The sequence below is a fragment of the Equus asinus genome, chromosome 15, assembly GCF_041296235.1.
Source record: "Equus asinus isolate D_3611 breed Donkey chromosome 15, EquAss-T2T_v2, whole genome shotgun sequence".
Classification (NCBI taxonomy): Eukaryota; Metazoa; Chordata; class Mammalia; order Perissodactyla; family Equidae; genus Equus; species Equus asinus.
The window spans coordinates 50,414,125-50,429,130 of NC_091804.1; the positions used below are offsets into that span (position 1 = coordinate 50,414,125).

Below are 15,006 nucleotides of genomic sequence, written 5' to 3' on the forward strand. Positions count from 1 at the left end.
GGAGGGCTCCAGGGCGCAGGCGGGGACAGAGCCCCACGCAGTCGATCAAGGCCCAGACTCCCTCGCTGCCTCCGAAGCCTGACTCAGGAGATGCCTGGGTTATTAATCCCGTTTTGCATATTTAATGAAATGAACATTGAACAAGCGAATGGCGGGGGCGGGGAAGGCAAGTCGTGCCCTCAGAGCCTCGCGTGCTCAGCCCCAGCCCTGCGGCTGCTCTCAGGGAGAGCAGGGAGGCGGGGGGAGCGTGTCTACCACGTGCCAGGTCCCCGACGACCCTCAAGGCAGGAAGATGCTCTCGCCCACTGTACAGATGGGAAGGCGGAGGCCCTGGCTGAGCACCCCCTTCCACGGAGGGGTCCCGGGCATCCCCCGCAGAAACCCCCTCTCCCAAGAGTAACATCCCTTGCAATAAGCCTGGGCCTCCCTGGGGCCAGGGGGACCTGGGGGAGCCCAGCGGGGCCAGGGGTGGGTGAGCAGTCAGCGTGAGGCCAAAGCAGGTCCCTCTGGTCCAGACCCGCGGCCGGGCTCCCCCGGGAACCACCCACCTGCCTCGTCCATTAGGACTGCGCTGGCACTGCAGCCTGGAATTTAATTTCTCCTCTAATAAACTGCTCTGCCTCCAGCACCCACTGCCACTTCCAATGTCTGGGTGCGACGGAAAGGCCGGGCAGCTGACGGCGGCTCCAGGCGCAAACCAGACGTGAGAAATCCCTGCGCCATCTGCCAGGGGCCAAGGGGGCAGGAGGAGGCTGCCCCCGTGGGACGGCTGCTCGCAGATCCCTCTCCTGAAGCCAAGCGGCCCACCCCCAGCACCCCCTCGTCAGCCGGGCCCCTGGCTGAGCCCGCGCATCGGAGAATGACAGGTGCTCGGCAGCACCCCCTGAGGCGAGGGCCACAGGGTGAGGGCACTCAGGATGCATCTCTACAGCAAGTGCTCAGTGAAGGCCACAGCTCAGGCTGCCCCAGACCCCCAGAAGGCCCAGCTCCTGACTCGGCATTCGAGGCCTCCACAAACAGCCTTGGCCTGGGCCCCACTCTGGCCACCTCCACCAGCTGACCCTGATGGCCGCTCCACACCCACAGCCTTTTCACACCAACCCACCCGGTCCAGCCCACCCTCTCCCAACACCCAGGGCAGATGGTGCTCTCAGGGGACTCCTCAATGCCCCCCGCTGGCCAGTGACCCTGGGGTGGCCAGTGTCCCTCTGAAGCCTTGGCCCTGGGCTCTCTTCAGGGCAGGGGGGATGTAGACGTCAGGGGTCCTACTGTCCCTGGCCATCGCTCCCTAACAAGTCACCCGTCAGAAGGCCCAGGGTCACAGGGACCCCCAGCTCCCGCTTTGCCTGCTGCAGACCTCAGCCCCCCAGAAAGAGCAGTCATCCGAGGTGATGCTCCGGGAGCTGCGGGCTGTGGGGAGGAGCTGTCCCCACGGGACCGAGGCTGGCAGGACTCCAGGCCTTGGCAGGAAACCTGCTGGCTCAGCACATGAGAAAGCCGTTTCCCGAGACGCCGCCCACTCGATCCGGGAGACGCGGCTCTCCACGTCACCTGTGCCCACACGGACCCCAGCACAGGACCTGGGTGCCCTACTCCAGCCACATCCCAGGGCAGCACCTGTGACACCTGTCCCTACCACGCCCACACCGGGCTCCACCTCTGCCCTCCTGGGTGTCCTCCGCCTCCTACCCACATCTTTCACACAGACGACGGCAACCGCCCAGGCTCAAGGCCCCCACAAGGCGATCCTCCTGGGTGTCCTTCTCTCTGCTAAGACTTGATCTCGGCTCTTCCATCCCAGGTGCCCCGACTGTGCTCCACTCCAGCCACCTCTGACCCCCTCACCACAATGACCACAGGGAGAGCACCCACTCCCCTCCTGCCTGTTCTCAGCCTCCCCAAGCCAGCTCTCTGCCCCAGGGCCTTGACACAGCCTCCTCTTGCTGCCTGGAAGTCTCCTTTCCCACATGTCCATCTCAGGGCCGCCACCTCCTTGTCCTCCAGGTTTCATTTTCAATGTCACCTTCTCTGAGAGTCTGCCTGGCCCCAACTCCCTCCAGTTTACTCTACTGGGGCTCCTGTTCCTCCCAGGGCTGGGGTCCTCTGAGCAGGGCCCACTCGCTCTCTTTGCCCACTCTGTTCACCTGGCCCCCCAAGTACACAGCCAGAACCCGCAAACGGGGTGGCCCACATATCCTGATGGGTGATGATCAAGACTGCCCTCACTGAGGTCTGATCCAGCTCCAGAGCAAGACTCGACAGCACAGCCTGCCCTGCTTCCAAACACTGCCAGATGGGCCAGAGCAAGGGGTCAAGAAGGGGCCCTGGACAGGAGACCTGTGTCCTGGGGGGACCCAGAGAGCATCCAGAGGCACAACGTGGGTCCTGAGAGCAGGAGGAGCATGGCCACCCAGGGGCTGCCACATGTGAGCCCACGATGGGGCAAACAAAGCTCATTAAAAACAGGGCCACACTACATGAGAAATGACAGCATGCACCCAAACAGAGGCTCATGCATGAGTGTCCACAGCAGCACCATGCACAGCAGCCTCGAGGTGGAGACAGCCCAGTCTCGTCAGCAGATGATGGGTAGATAACCAGGCCCATCCACACGGTGGAATATCATTCAGCCTTAAAAAGGAGTGTACACTGAGTCACGTGACAACCTGCACGAATCTTAACAACACGAAACTCAGAAAAAGAACCCAAACACAAAAGCCCACGTACTGCGTGATCCCACTTACGTGAAATGTCCAGAACCTGCAAACCTGCCCCAGGGGCTGGCGGAGGGGAAACAGGGGCTGACAGGGCTCGGATGACAGAAAAGCTTTGACTGGGGCTGGCATGGAGGCACAGTGGTTAAGTTCATGCGCTCCACTTTGGCAGCCCAGGGTTCACGGGTTCGGATCCCAGGCATGGACCTACACATGGCTCACAAGCCATGCTGTGGTGGCATCCCACATACAAAACAGAGGAAGACTGTAACAGACGTTAGCTCGGGGCGAATCTTCCTCCCCACCAAAAAAAAGCTTTGAAACTAGAGAGAGCCAGTGGTCACCCCTCATTGTGAACACACCAAACATCACTGACGCATTCACTGTAAAATAACTAACTGCGTGTTCTGTGAGTTTCACCTCAATTAAAGAAAAGAAACAAAGCCAGTTGTCGAGGTCTGAAGCGGCGGCTAAACCCCCTGATCTGCCCATCCATTGGCAGCTCTGTGCCGGGCAGTGCCCTCCCCAGCTGTGCCTCAGTTTCCTTCTGTGACAGGACAGATTTGGGTGGGAGAGCCAAACGCCCACACACACACTGTTCCCTCCAGACGTCCCAGCCCTGCTGGAAACCCATCCCCGTCACCAGAGGAAGGACACCTGCTCCGAGGCCGGGGGCAGCGCAGAACGGGCCCCAACCTCGTCCTGTGAAGCTTGAACATCCACACACGTGTTTGCACCCACAGGGAGGGCAGAGACTCACTCCTGATTTAGTGAGCTGGGGGGCTCCTCTTCCAGAATGTGTTTTCTTCCATGGTTGACACTGGGCCCTGTCTTGTGAGCCTCGGTCTCCCCCCAGCCCCGGATCACTCTGGGCGCCCCAGGCCTGCCCATCCCAAGCTCCCCAGCCACATGTGCCCCGAACTGCAGCACCTCTGGGGTCCTTTGAGCGCCCCTGTGCCGGAGGAGCTGGCCTGAGTCACAGCTGACTCCTGTCCTTGTGGGTCTCACATCCCCCACCTGCTGCGCCCTTGGCCGCGGCCCGTGGAAGCCCACGCGGTCTTGGGAGGTGGAGGGGTGGCGCTGCTGTGGGCACGGGCTCTGGGATCAGGACGCGGGGAGCACAGCCTGTGATTCACTGAGCAGACGTCAGCTGTAGGGAAGGCGGTCTTCTCTCCCTCAACAAGGGGCTCAGCTTGGACCACATTCTCCCCCCGTGGCATTCCTCGTCCCCTTCGTGGGCACAGGAGCCCCATCACAGGGGCTGAGGGCACCCCAACAATGGCTCTCCTGACCCAGGGCCCCTCGCAGACCCTCCTCCCGACCCTGCTGCCCCCCGATGCCAGTCTCCCCCAGACTCTTTCTGAAGACCCTCCACCCGGCTCCCATCACTCAACACTCTGGCAGACTGGTCCCCCAAAACCGTCACTAGGGAGTGTTCTCTCAGCCTCCAGTAGCACACCTCCAGTGACAGAGGGCTCACCCACAGGCAGGACCTCGATTCAACACACCCTCTCCCGGGCCGGCCCTGGTCCTGACCCCTGGGGTGGCCACCAGGCGTGTGCTCGCTCAGGTCCCTTCTCCAGGCCAGCACCCGTGGCCGTTATCTCTTCCCCAAGCCACTGAGACCAGGAGGGCACAGGGTGAGGGCGAGCCAGAGACAGGGCCTCCTTGTCTCCTGGCCCAGGGAGCACTGGGAGCCCCTACGAGCAGACAAAGCCCAGCGCTCACCACAGGCAGGCACATCTAATTCCACAAGGAAATCCCACAACACACCATTAACACAAAAAGGATTAGAGTCTGAATCCTATCTTGTCTAAGAAATGCAGAGATGGGCACAGGGGCTTGAAAATAAACCAGGAAAGACAAATGTGCTTCCTATGCTTTTCAGCACCTTCCCAATTTCCTACGATGGACATGTACTATTTTTGTAATCAGAAAAGATAACACATCATAACCAAGTGTTATGAGGCCCCCTCGCTCAGACAGCGCAGCGCTGTCTGCCCACTGTCTGGGTCAGAACACTTGATTTCCATCCACACGATATTAATTCAGCTCTGGGATAATTAAACGGCACATGTGGGAGAGGACCGTCTTGGAAACGCTGGCAAGAATGCTAACTGGGGAGGAAAGAATCCGGCAAGCACTGAGATGGAAGCAAGTGGCAGGCAGGAGTGGTGTTGCTCTTGTGTCTCCGCCCCCCCCCCCCCCCAGCCCGGCACCTTCCCCAGCGTCAGCCAGTGGTGGGCCAAGCCCCCCACGCTCCATGGGCCTGGCCTGATGGGCTCACAGTCAGCACCACGGCCAGCGCCCCTGCCCAGCGCCCCTGCCCACCCAGGGAAACCCAGCTGGCCGGCCTCCCACCCGGTGCTGGGGGAAGCTAGGAAATGCTCTGCCTCCCGTGCTGCCACGGGGTGAAACCCAGCGGGCCCTGCCCTCCTGCTGGAACACACCAACCGGTGTTGCCAGCATAGCCCTCACCGAGGCTCCGTCTCTGGGAGTGAACAAACTTCCAAACCCCCACGGACCCAGCAGGTTCCTGTGGTGACCTGTCCACTGATGGGCCCGGGCAGGACCCTGCCCAGGAAGCAGAGCCAACCAGCCCAGCTCTCGCCTGGCTCCTCTCACTTCCACACCCCTTCTGGTGAACGGGCTTCTGTGCTTCCAGAAGCTTTTCAACACCTCCCCCAAAACCTGAGATCCCAAAGTTGGTCTTTTCCTCCTACGAACCTTCAAACACTTTTTCCAAGCCTAAATGGGAAAGCAAACTCAAAAGTTCTAAGCTCTCTAGTTAGGTCAAGACCGAGGCTCCATGAGGAGAAGGAGCAGGCCAGACGGGAAGGGGAGGCGGGACAGGCCTGGGCAGGGGACAGCCGCACTCTGCAGACAGCCAGGAACAATCTGGAAGGACTCTCCCCGCCGGCTGGGCTCACTCGGCACCGTACACCCACTAGGAGCGGCCACCTGCCGCCGTCACAGATGATAAAGGATCTCTGGAGACACCGCGTTTCCAACGACTCCATTTAAGACTTTCTGGAACAAACGCTGTTTGGTACATTTACAAAATTATTCCGAGAAATCCAAAAACATCAAAGACCTAATTTTACTCCAGCCAGGTAACTAGTAGAGACCAGCGCACTCCACTCTGGAGCACGTCCTGGAGACGAAGGTCAGACTCAGGGCCGGCCGCCTGGAACACACCCACCCTCCCACTTCCCCAAGTGGAGTGGCCACAGTCCCCAACCATCACGGCCTCTCAAGGAGCTGCCAGAAAAGGAGGGTCCTGCTCGCCCGGCATCCCCTCCTTTTGGCCAGCCTCAGCTGCTCTGGGCAGTGGAACCGAGGCTCTGGGCAGCTGGCGGCCGGAGAGAAGCCAGGGCCTCATAGGCAGGTTACCTCCCCCAGCCTGCGGTCTCCTCGCTGCACACGTGGAGAAGGCCGTGGCTCCTGCAGCTCAGAGCCTGCGGGCCCAAATCCTGGCGGCCCTGACCAGCACGTGGCCTTGGGTCCATTACTGAGCCCCTCGCCTCAGCATCTGGGCAGGATGACAACAGGCGTGTGAAGCGCCTGAGGAATCTTGCCGCCATCCCTGCTTTCGCTCGACGTGCATCGTCCCAGAGACGGGGCACTTGCACCTGTTCTCTCAGGAACACATGTCCAAGGGTTAGGAAACCCCCTTTGAGAGACCCCCCCACACACACTGTGACCGAATCCCACCCCCACGAGAGCCCAGGCCTGCTTTACAGGCGGAAGCATTACCTTCAACACTGTGACCCTGCATGGGACCTGCGTCCCTGCCTTTCCTGGCACTCCCTCTGCTTTCCCACCGGGAAAAGGGCCACCCAGCCAGTGAGGGGGCTCAGCAGGGCTGGTGAGGGCTGCTTTAGAAACAAGAGGCTCCTTAATCAGCATTCAGACCTTCAGGCTGTGCTCCTCGGTGTGACCACCAGGAGGGGCCCCTCCTTGCCCACAACAAGGCCCCAGCCCCCTCCCCACGGCTCCTGGCGCCGAGCAAGCCTTGCACACCCAGCGAGACGACTCTTTGAACGGGTTGCAGAGAAAACTACACAAACTAAGGCAAATCATTTTAGAAGCACCTTATTCCTCTGGACACACGGACCCAACAGCTCCCACGGTGAGGCCTTGGGTCCAGCAGAGCGTCTGGAATGCAGGTCCCAGTGCATCCAGAGCACTTCCATCCAGGGGCACCAGGACCCTCAAGAGCTTCAGCCCTATATCCTTCTGGGTGAATTAAAAGCAGGGTCCCTCCCAGCTTCAAACAGAAACTCCACCCTCCCTCTGCCTAACTCCAGACCAGCCCGTTTGCTGAACAGCCTTCGGTGATCTCCCCTCCAACCCTGGGGCCATGGCTATCTTAATTCACATGAGGAACAGAGGCTCTAGAAACAGTCATTTCTGCCATTGATACTCTCCTGCGTGCACCCACCTAGCCGAGAACAAGTTCAGGACCACAAACTCGTTCTGCGGGTTCGCTGCTCTGCCACCAGCCCCTGCAGAGAGCATGTCAGCACATAGCGGCACTGAGGAAGGCTGGGCACTGGAGGGGGCCGGGGCAGGGCAAACCTGAGGCACGTCCAAACCACTGCTGCTTCCTCAAAACCCTCCCCACAGCACGAAGACGACGTTCTCTGGGGACAACCTTGAGGCTGCACGTTCCTCTTCCTCCTGCTTCAGATCCTACTAAGCTACTCTGGCTTTGTCGGGCGGGTTGGACAGGTGCCACGCAGCCATCACAGGAAGGCGCACTTCCTCCTCGGGCGCCAGCCGGGGCCTCGCCACACACGAGGTGCCGTTATGAGAGGCTGTGGGAGCTGTCAGCAAAGCGTTGTCAGAAAGCACAGCGGAGCTCCCACCTTGCAGGATAGAGCAGCCGTGCTTGGCCAGAGTCTCCCATGCTCCGGGGTCCTGCATCTGAGGGTGAGCTCAACCCCGAGGCCCACATGGAGCTAAGTCACCAGACGACTTAGACGAGAAGAGTGGAGGGCTCATCAGGACGCAGGCTGTGTGCAAACCTGGTGTCCCTGGGGGGGTTCTGTACGGTCTAGGGGTCCATTGGTACAATCTGCCTGCAATGGTGTCTTTCAAGCCAAAACTGGTCTTGTCTCCGTGCTGGTAGCCTCAGGATACCGGGAACGGGTGTCATTCAGACGTGAACATCTCCCAGGACCCGGGCAGCTGCAGAGCGAGCTCTCTTTAGGGAGATGGCCAACATTCTGGATAAACACAAAGCATGAGTCTGAAGCGTCAGACCAGGGCCTCATGCTGAAACGCGCGGCCTCACTAACTGCAGCCCCAGACCTCCTCACCAGGCCCAGCCACTGGCCGAGGGGGGTGAGAACTTGCCAAGGTCGGGCTGAGGGGTAGATGGCCAAGGGTGTTGCCCAGGACAAGCTGACCTTCATCCACCTGGCCCTCCACTCTCCATTCAGGACGAGGTCTTTCCCTCTGCTGACCCACAGTCATGGGGACATAACAACGATGGCTACAAGCTTCGTGGACGTCACAGGCACGAAGCACCGTGTGCATGATTCACAGGAGGTAGGCACAGAGCAGTCAACCCACGTCACAGACAAGGAGATGGGCATCGGGCTGCCCCAAGAGCCCGCAGTGCCCACCACTCACTGTCTGTCCCAAACGTGCCCCCTGAACTGTCTTCATGGGTCATAAACTCACACCACATGCAGCGAACCATTCAAGGAACACACCTAACGAGGGTGGAATCACGGCCGCACGGCCTCAGTGGGGCAGCCAGGCGATGTCGGCTAGCAACACACCGCGATCTCCACCGAGGACGGAGCCCACCTCTAGACTCGCCAATACTTAAAATGACCCACCTGCCAGGAAACTCCGGCAGCACTGTTGGTAACAACGAGAAATGGGACACACACCAACTTCCCTCATAAGCGTTGCCTCTCGAAGGGGCAGCAGCCTCCAGCCCAGGGCCACCTGCGGTCCTGAGACTTTCACAGCCGGAGCCACCCACTCAACCTCACATGGACGCTCTGGGGGCCCAGAATATGAGCTGCATGTCTGACCCCTCCTTCTGCACGAAGTTTGCATCCTCCGCATGGTCTCCACCTCCCCAAACCCCACACCCTGTGGTCAGGCCTCCACGCGATGCACCCAGGGGCTCTCAGCACTCTGGACCCCACTCCTTCTGCAGGGCGTCGGGAATGCCAAGCCCTGGAGAGGGGAGACCAGCCCGGCAGCTCTAACCAGCAGGGATGTGGCATATCATGCTGCCTGTTGCGATGCACAGATGTGCTGGGCCTGCAGGGCAGACAGGCAGGTGCGCAGAGACTAGCAACCTGCGGGACGAAGAAAAACTGGGAAAACCTCAACCCGCCCCTGGACGCAGCCTAAGTGTCCGGCTTCTTCAGAAACATTCCAGGGTGTGAGCATGTTCAGAACTGGAGTGGGGCCTCCCACTGTGAGGTGGGCTCCGAGGACCCTCACGCACAGCAGCACTCACGTCGAAGGCCCTGCAGGCCCAGCCAGCGGAGCCCAGTCCTCCTGAAGTTCCGTCGAGACCAGTCTGAGTATCTGACTTGTACCAATTTCTATTTTTCTTCTTAGTGTTTCTTTTTCCTTTTTTTTTTTGCCTTCTTCTCCGCAAAGCCCCCCAGTACATGGCTGCATATTTTAGTTGTAGGTCCTTCTAGTTGTAGCATGTGGGCCGCTGCCTCAGCATGGCCTGATGAGCGATGCCATGTCTGTGCCCAGGACCCAAACTGGTGAAACCCTGGGCCGCCAAAGCAGAGCGCGCAAATTTAACCACTCGGCCCCGGGGCCAGCCCTGACTTGTACCGATTTCTAATAGGACCGAGGTGTCCCCTGCTGCAGTCCGTGAACCTGTCAGGGCCAAGCATGCCCCCCACCACCCCTCCCCCCGCTACCTAGACACAGAGTGTCCGTGCAGATTTACTCCACAGTGTAACGAGACAGAGTGATTAAGAAGGAGCTCGTTGTCACAGAGTAATTTCACTTTATGTTGTCTGGTGGGGGTGAGAAGTCCTGCCCGGAGGCCTGAGGATAAGTCTGATGAGCCCGTGTTTCCCTGGAAACCACAGCCCCCCCCACCCCTGGCCTTTTCACCTTTTGTGAAATTTCTGTAAGATTTCCCGCCTCTTCAATCAGAGAACATCCTCCTCAGGACTGTCGGGAGGTCCAGGGCTTAGAAGAAGTGGAGAATATGGCCATTCAGACCCCAGCCTCCCCGGAAACCTCCAGAGATGGGACTGTGGGCACCTCCCCCAGCCGCACTTGCCCCTCAAAGGCAGGCAGACCAGGGCGGAGAGAGGGGGCGGCAGCCGGCCTGTGGGTGACTGAAAGCATGACCCCACCTGGGTTATCTGAGGCCACAGGGACTGTAGCAGGGCCCTAAGGCCCTGGACCCCAGCCCCCTGCTGTGAAACAGGAAACAAGGCCGGGCTGCAGCCCCAGCCACAAGCCCCAGAACATTGAGGTCTCTGAAGGCGCACTGGATGCTGCCCGAGGACCGAGGGCTGGCTGGCCCAGCCGGAGAGAAAACAACTCACAAAGCGAGGCTGTCAGCGGGCCCTGCCACCCACCCCCACCCCACCCCCACCTCACGGCATTTTCAGTCAGGCCTCTTCCAAACGCAGCCTCATCCTGGCAACTCAGAGCAGCTCTCAGACGCTGGAGAGGTCAAGCAGCTGCACCCCCAGCCCCCACAGAGACCCCGTTCTGGCTGGAGAGGACAACTCTGGAGCTCACTCAACCCCACCAGCGAAAACAAGGCAACACGAGCCTCTCACCGGCTCAAGCGGGAAACACGGAGACCAGCACACAGCAGGTGCATGCTAAGTGCACTTCCCTTTCCCACTCCTGCCTTGAGCAGCAGAGATCACGCAGAAGAGACGTCCCCGTGATGGAGTAACTCTGGCTCCCATCCAACACAGGGGTGGGCTGATACCTCTCACCCAGGCTCTCAAAGGACTCCCCCCACAGGCTTCCCTGAGGCAGACAAGCAACCCCACCAGCCCCCTTTGCCCAGACACATCCCTGCAATGGCGGTTTGGGGTCTTTTTTGCGGCTCACACCCCCTCTGAGAATCTCGTGGAAACTCTAGACCTCGTACCTAGAAAATCCTCTCATGCACAGAGACTTCTGCTCTAGGGTCACACAGACCTCTGAACCCTGAGCCCTGCCCGAGCTGTGAGGGTAGGCAGCGGTGGGGAGGGTCTACACAGCTGCCTGCGGCTCAGCTGCACTCCTTCCTCACCCCACTCGGCCCAGCTCCTCGCCACAGGCCCCACCCACTGCTGACAGCACCGGTGGGAGCCGTCCAAACTCAGCCTGCCCACCCAGAAACCCATCCAGGCCCCAGGCGGCTCCTCCCTGGGTCCACGCACCACCCGGAGCTGCCCGCCCAGCCTGGGTGAGCAGCCATGCAGAGTGTGGTCTGCCCACCAGGGCTGCTCTCCATCCACCTGCGGGCAAAGGAAGGGACCCTCCCAGCTCAGGGTTGGGAGGAGCGGGTCCGAGCTGTTTCTGCCCAGGCGGGCCCACATCTCGGCTGGTCTCAGATCCCTCCTGACTCAGGGAAGCCTCCTGTCTCCAGAAGTGCTTCTGGAGCCGCTCACAGGCTGAGGGGGTGATGGCCATGGCTCCACGCCCAGAGGCACATCTGCAGAGAAGGCCCTTCCCACAGAGGGCAGGGGGCACCTGATCTGATGCCCACCAAGCCCGGGGGCCACAGGGAGACCGCCTCCCTCCCCTCTGACAGCAGCTGCCTCCAGGATCCGCAGGGACACCCAGAGGGGCTGGCACACCTCCGCCTTCCAGAAGCCAGGCTTTGGCGGCAACAAGTAGAAGAAAGGTGGTCCAGGAGGGCTCAGGGCAGCCCCAGACCCGAGGATTCGTTTCCAGCCAGGATGGGCTGCAGCAGCAGGCCTGCCAGCCCCAGGGCCTTGTCCCTGCCCCCTGCCGGCTTCCCCAGGCCCAACTCAGCACCCAGAGGGGAGAAGCGGCCTCAACTTCATTTAATTAATGAATCGACAAACAAAATGATGCACAAACATGGGCCAGTCCATGCACAGGGGCGGCCAAGCCCTCTGGAAACGCAGGCCTCGGGAAGGAGCCCAGCACAGAGGCAGGAAAGGCCCCCCGAGTCAGGGTGGGGCCAGGCCCCAAGGAGAGTTTTGCTGGGGACCTGGGGGAAAGGCGATGAGCAACGTCAGCAGCTTGGAGAAGTGTCACCTTCGGGGAGAGCCCCCTGGCCAGCCCTGGGGGAGCAGATGCCCACAAGCTCATGTGCACAACGCTCTGGGTGCAAGGAGCAGCTGTGCACACCTTCCTGACGGGAAACTGAGGCCTGCAGAGCTCCTGTGACGAGGCTCACGTGCCTAACCCAACAGTGGCCACAGACCCTGCTCTTAACCATTGCCCCCTCCTGCGTACCCCACTCCCCGGAAGAGACCCGCCTGCTAGTGGGGCTGCCTTCCCCAAGTTTGAGCCCCTCAGCTGGTGAGCTGAGGGCTAAGGGTGCTCACGGAAGCCCCGTGCCCTGGGTGGAGGATCCTTAGCAGGCTGAAGGGCTGGGGCGACACCTCTAAGGTTCCACGCTGTGGCCCGCCTGTCCTGACTCAGGGGTCTCCAAGGTGGAGATGGCACAGACCCCGTACCCGCCAGAGCAGCAGCCATACCGGGGCTCCCCAAACTCTGCTTCCGGGGCTGGACACTGCAGCTTCAGGAGGCAGGAGGCACAGAGGGCTGAGCACTTCAGGCCCAGGCAGGGAAAGGCCACTCAGGGCTGGGACGGGGCCACACAGCGGGGACCCCAGGGAAATGCTGCCAGCCAGGGGACATTCGTGCCCAAAGCACAGAACCCTCTGGCAGGCACACTACGGGTCAGACTAGGGGGCCAGCCGCTGGACTGAAGGGCAGACTCTGCCCACGCACCAGAGGTCACCTGAGGCCAGGACCTGGCTGACCAGAGCCAGCCCCCCGGGAGCCAGGGGGAGGGAGCGGGGGTGGGGGGCTATTGGTGATGAGACACGGGGTTCTTCCAAGCACAAACAGCTCTAAGAGCACTCCTGCCCTGGAAGAGCCAGAGCCGTCCCTCTGGGGCAGGTAGGGGTGACTCTCACCACGCCAGGGAAGCCCCTGCCTCTCGGGACTCCCAGAGTGGCTCAGCGCTGAGGCTGGGGACAGGGCCCAGGGCCCCCCCCCCCCCAGGGCTGTGATCTCCCCTCAGGACACCCTCCCCTCCAGCAGCCTGGCATTTCCCTCCCGGGGTCTTCTCCCTCATCCCACGGAGGGTCCGTCCAGAGCGCACACTCATGGCACACGGGCACACTCAGGGCACACATGTCCCTCCATCCAGGTAGGTCCTTGGTCAGAGACGGTTTCCCAGAATCCGCCCCTCATGCCCATCCCAAAATGCCTCTTTCATACAAAATGGCCGAGTCCTGGTCCCGGTCTAGCTGGAATGGGAGAGAGCGCCTGTATGCTCAGAGGCTGCACATGCACACGCACACACACGACTCTGCACAAATACCCACACAAATACCCATGTGCACACACCACCAGGCCAAGGCCACTGCCCTTCCCCAGGGACCAGGAGTTCTGGGAACACCAGGCCTAGGGAGACCAACAGCCCCTTCTAGAGCCAGGGCTGGTGGGCCCAGGACCGTGGCACCCCTCCTCCTGGGTGTCCCCTCTGATAGGGAGGGAGTCCAGAGCCCAGAACGTGCACCTGGGGTACCCCGCACACACCTGCTCCTCCAGCTAGCAGCTGCAGAGAGGGGTCAGGGCTGTTGTTCTGGGTGGAGGGGAGAGCGGGGGCACGAAGGCAGCCAGGGATGGGTGCAGGCACCACGGGCAGAACATCACTGCCCTCAGCTGAGGCTGGGGGAGGGGAGAAACATTAGGACCCTCCCCCATTTCAGCAACCCAGAAGCTCAGCCCAGATGGAGAGTGAGTGGCTTGGAGAGAAGGGGAAGGGTAGGAAGTCTCCCCTTCCTTGGGGGAGCCCAAACTACAGGGGTCCAGATCCAGTGGCAGGACCGGCAGCGCCGCCCTCCTCCCTGGCCGGCCCTTTGTTCGATGCAGCGGCCTTGGGGAGGGGCCTCTCGGGCTGAGGAGGGGAGGCTGGGGCGCCCGCACATCTCCCCATCCTGCGGGGGAGGGGCTGATGCAACCCAGCCAGGCCGCCGGCGGGGGAGGGGAACGGGCGCCCCCGCCACGACCTGAACTCCCGGACCCCAGAACTCCCTTCTGCCCGATCTCTCCGAAATCACTCTCCAACCTCCGCCCTTCGCTTTAGCCAGAGGACGCAGTCCTCCGACTCGGACCCCAGGCAGACGGTGTGACCGACGCGGGCGCTCGGACATACACACAGGGACCCCTCATCGCCCGCAGCTGCGCGCCCGCGGGCCTTCACGGCCGATCGGGTACCCGGCCGTGCCCCGCGACCCCCGCGCAGCCGCCCGCGGGTGGGCACTCACACGTAGGCGTGGTAGATGAACGCCCAGCCGCGCGGCCGCTCCAGCACGTTGTAAAGGAAATTCTGCAGCTTGCGGTAGAAGGCGTTGCGCTTGGGGGGCTTCCCGGCGCCCGCGCCCCCCGCGCGCGGCTTGCTCAAGATGCTGCCGCGTTTGGGGGCCTCGGAGCCGGCGATGAGCAGAGCGCCGTCCCGGGTGGAGTCGGGCGCGCCGGGGTCCAGCCCCACGAAGCCCACCTTGAGCTTCTTCTCCCCGCTCGGGCCGGGGTACACGCCGCCGTTGCGCGACTTCTGCACCATGGTGCCGGGCGGCGCCCGGGCGGGCGCGGGCTCAGCGGAGGCGGCGCGCGGGGGGCGGCGCGGGCCCGAGCCCAGGCCCCCGGCCCGGGAGCCGCATGGCCGTGGCGGCAGCGGCGGCGGCGGCGGCGGCGGCTCCGCGCTCCTGCCAGGCCCGGGCCGCGCGCGGGGACGCTGCGGCCACCTCGCTCCGCGCGCGCCTCAGCGCCTGGCCCGAGGCCGCGCCGGCTCCGCCTGCCGCCTCGCCCCGCCCCCCGTTAACCCCTGCGACGCCGCGCAGGCCGCCGAAGGGGAGGGGAGGGGAGGGGAGGGGAGGGCAGGGGAGGGGAGGGGAGGGCAGGGGAGGGGAGGGCAGGGGAGGGGAAGGAGCGAGAGGAGGCAAGGACCCGGCTGGGCTAGGCGTCCCGCTGCCCGGGCAGACCCGTTCGAGCTCCGCCTGCCACGTGTGCCCTGACGAGGGAACCCGGTCCCCTGGTCACTTCTGAGGTGGGCAGGACCCGGCAAGCGCAC

At 62.2% G+C, this 15,006-nt stretch overlaps 1 protein-coding gene across 13 annotated transcripts in view; it reads right to left on the minus strand.

Annotated features, from left to right (window-relative positions):
* The window catches only part of KCNQ2 (potassium voltage-gated channel subfamily Q member 2), a 64,779-nt gene extending 50,095 nt beyond the window's left edge, over positions 1–14,684 (minus strand). For 3 of the 13 annotated variants that reach the window (XR_011494727.1, XM_044748532.2, XM_044748533.2), the window contains exon 1: positions 14,204–14,683. Coding sequence is in view for 11 of the 13 variants with exons in the window: in XM_044748532.2 (XP_044604467.1) it covers positions 14,204–14,499 (296 nt within the window). In the remaining 2 variants the exon portion in view is untranslated. Of the gene's footprint in view, positions 1–13,472; positions 13,605–14,203 lie in introns of all 13 variants that reach the window. The other 10 variants (XM_070486277.1, XM_044748530.2, XM_044748529.2 and 7 more) reach the window with 6 other exon arrangements.
* Positions 14,685–15,006: the final 322 nt, after the last annotated feature.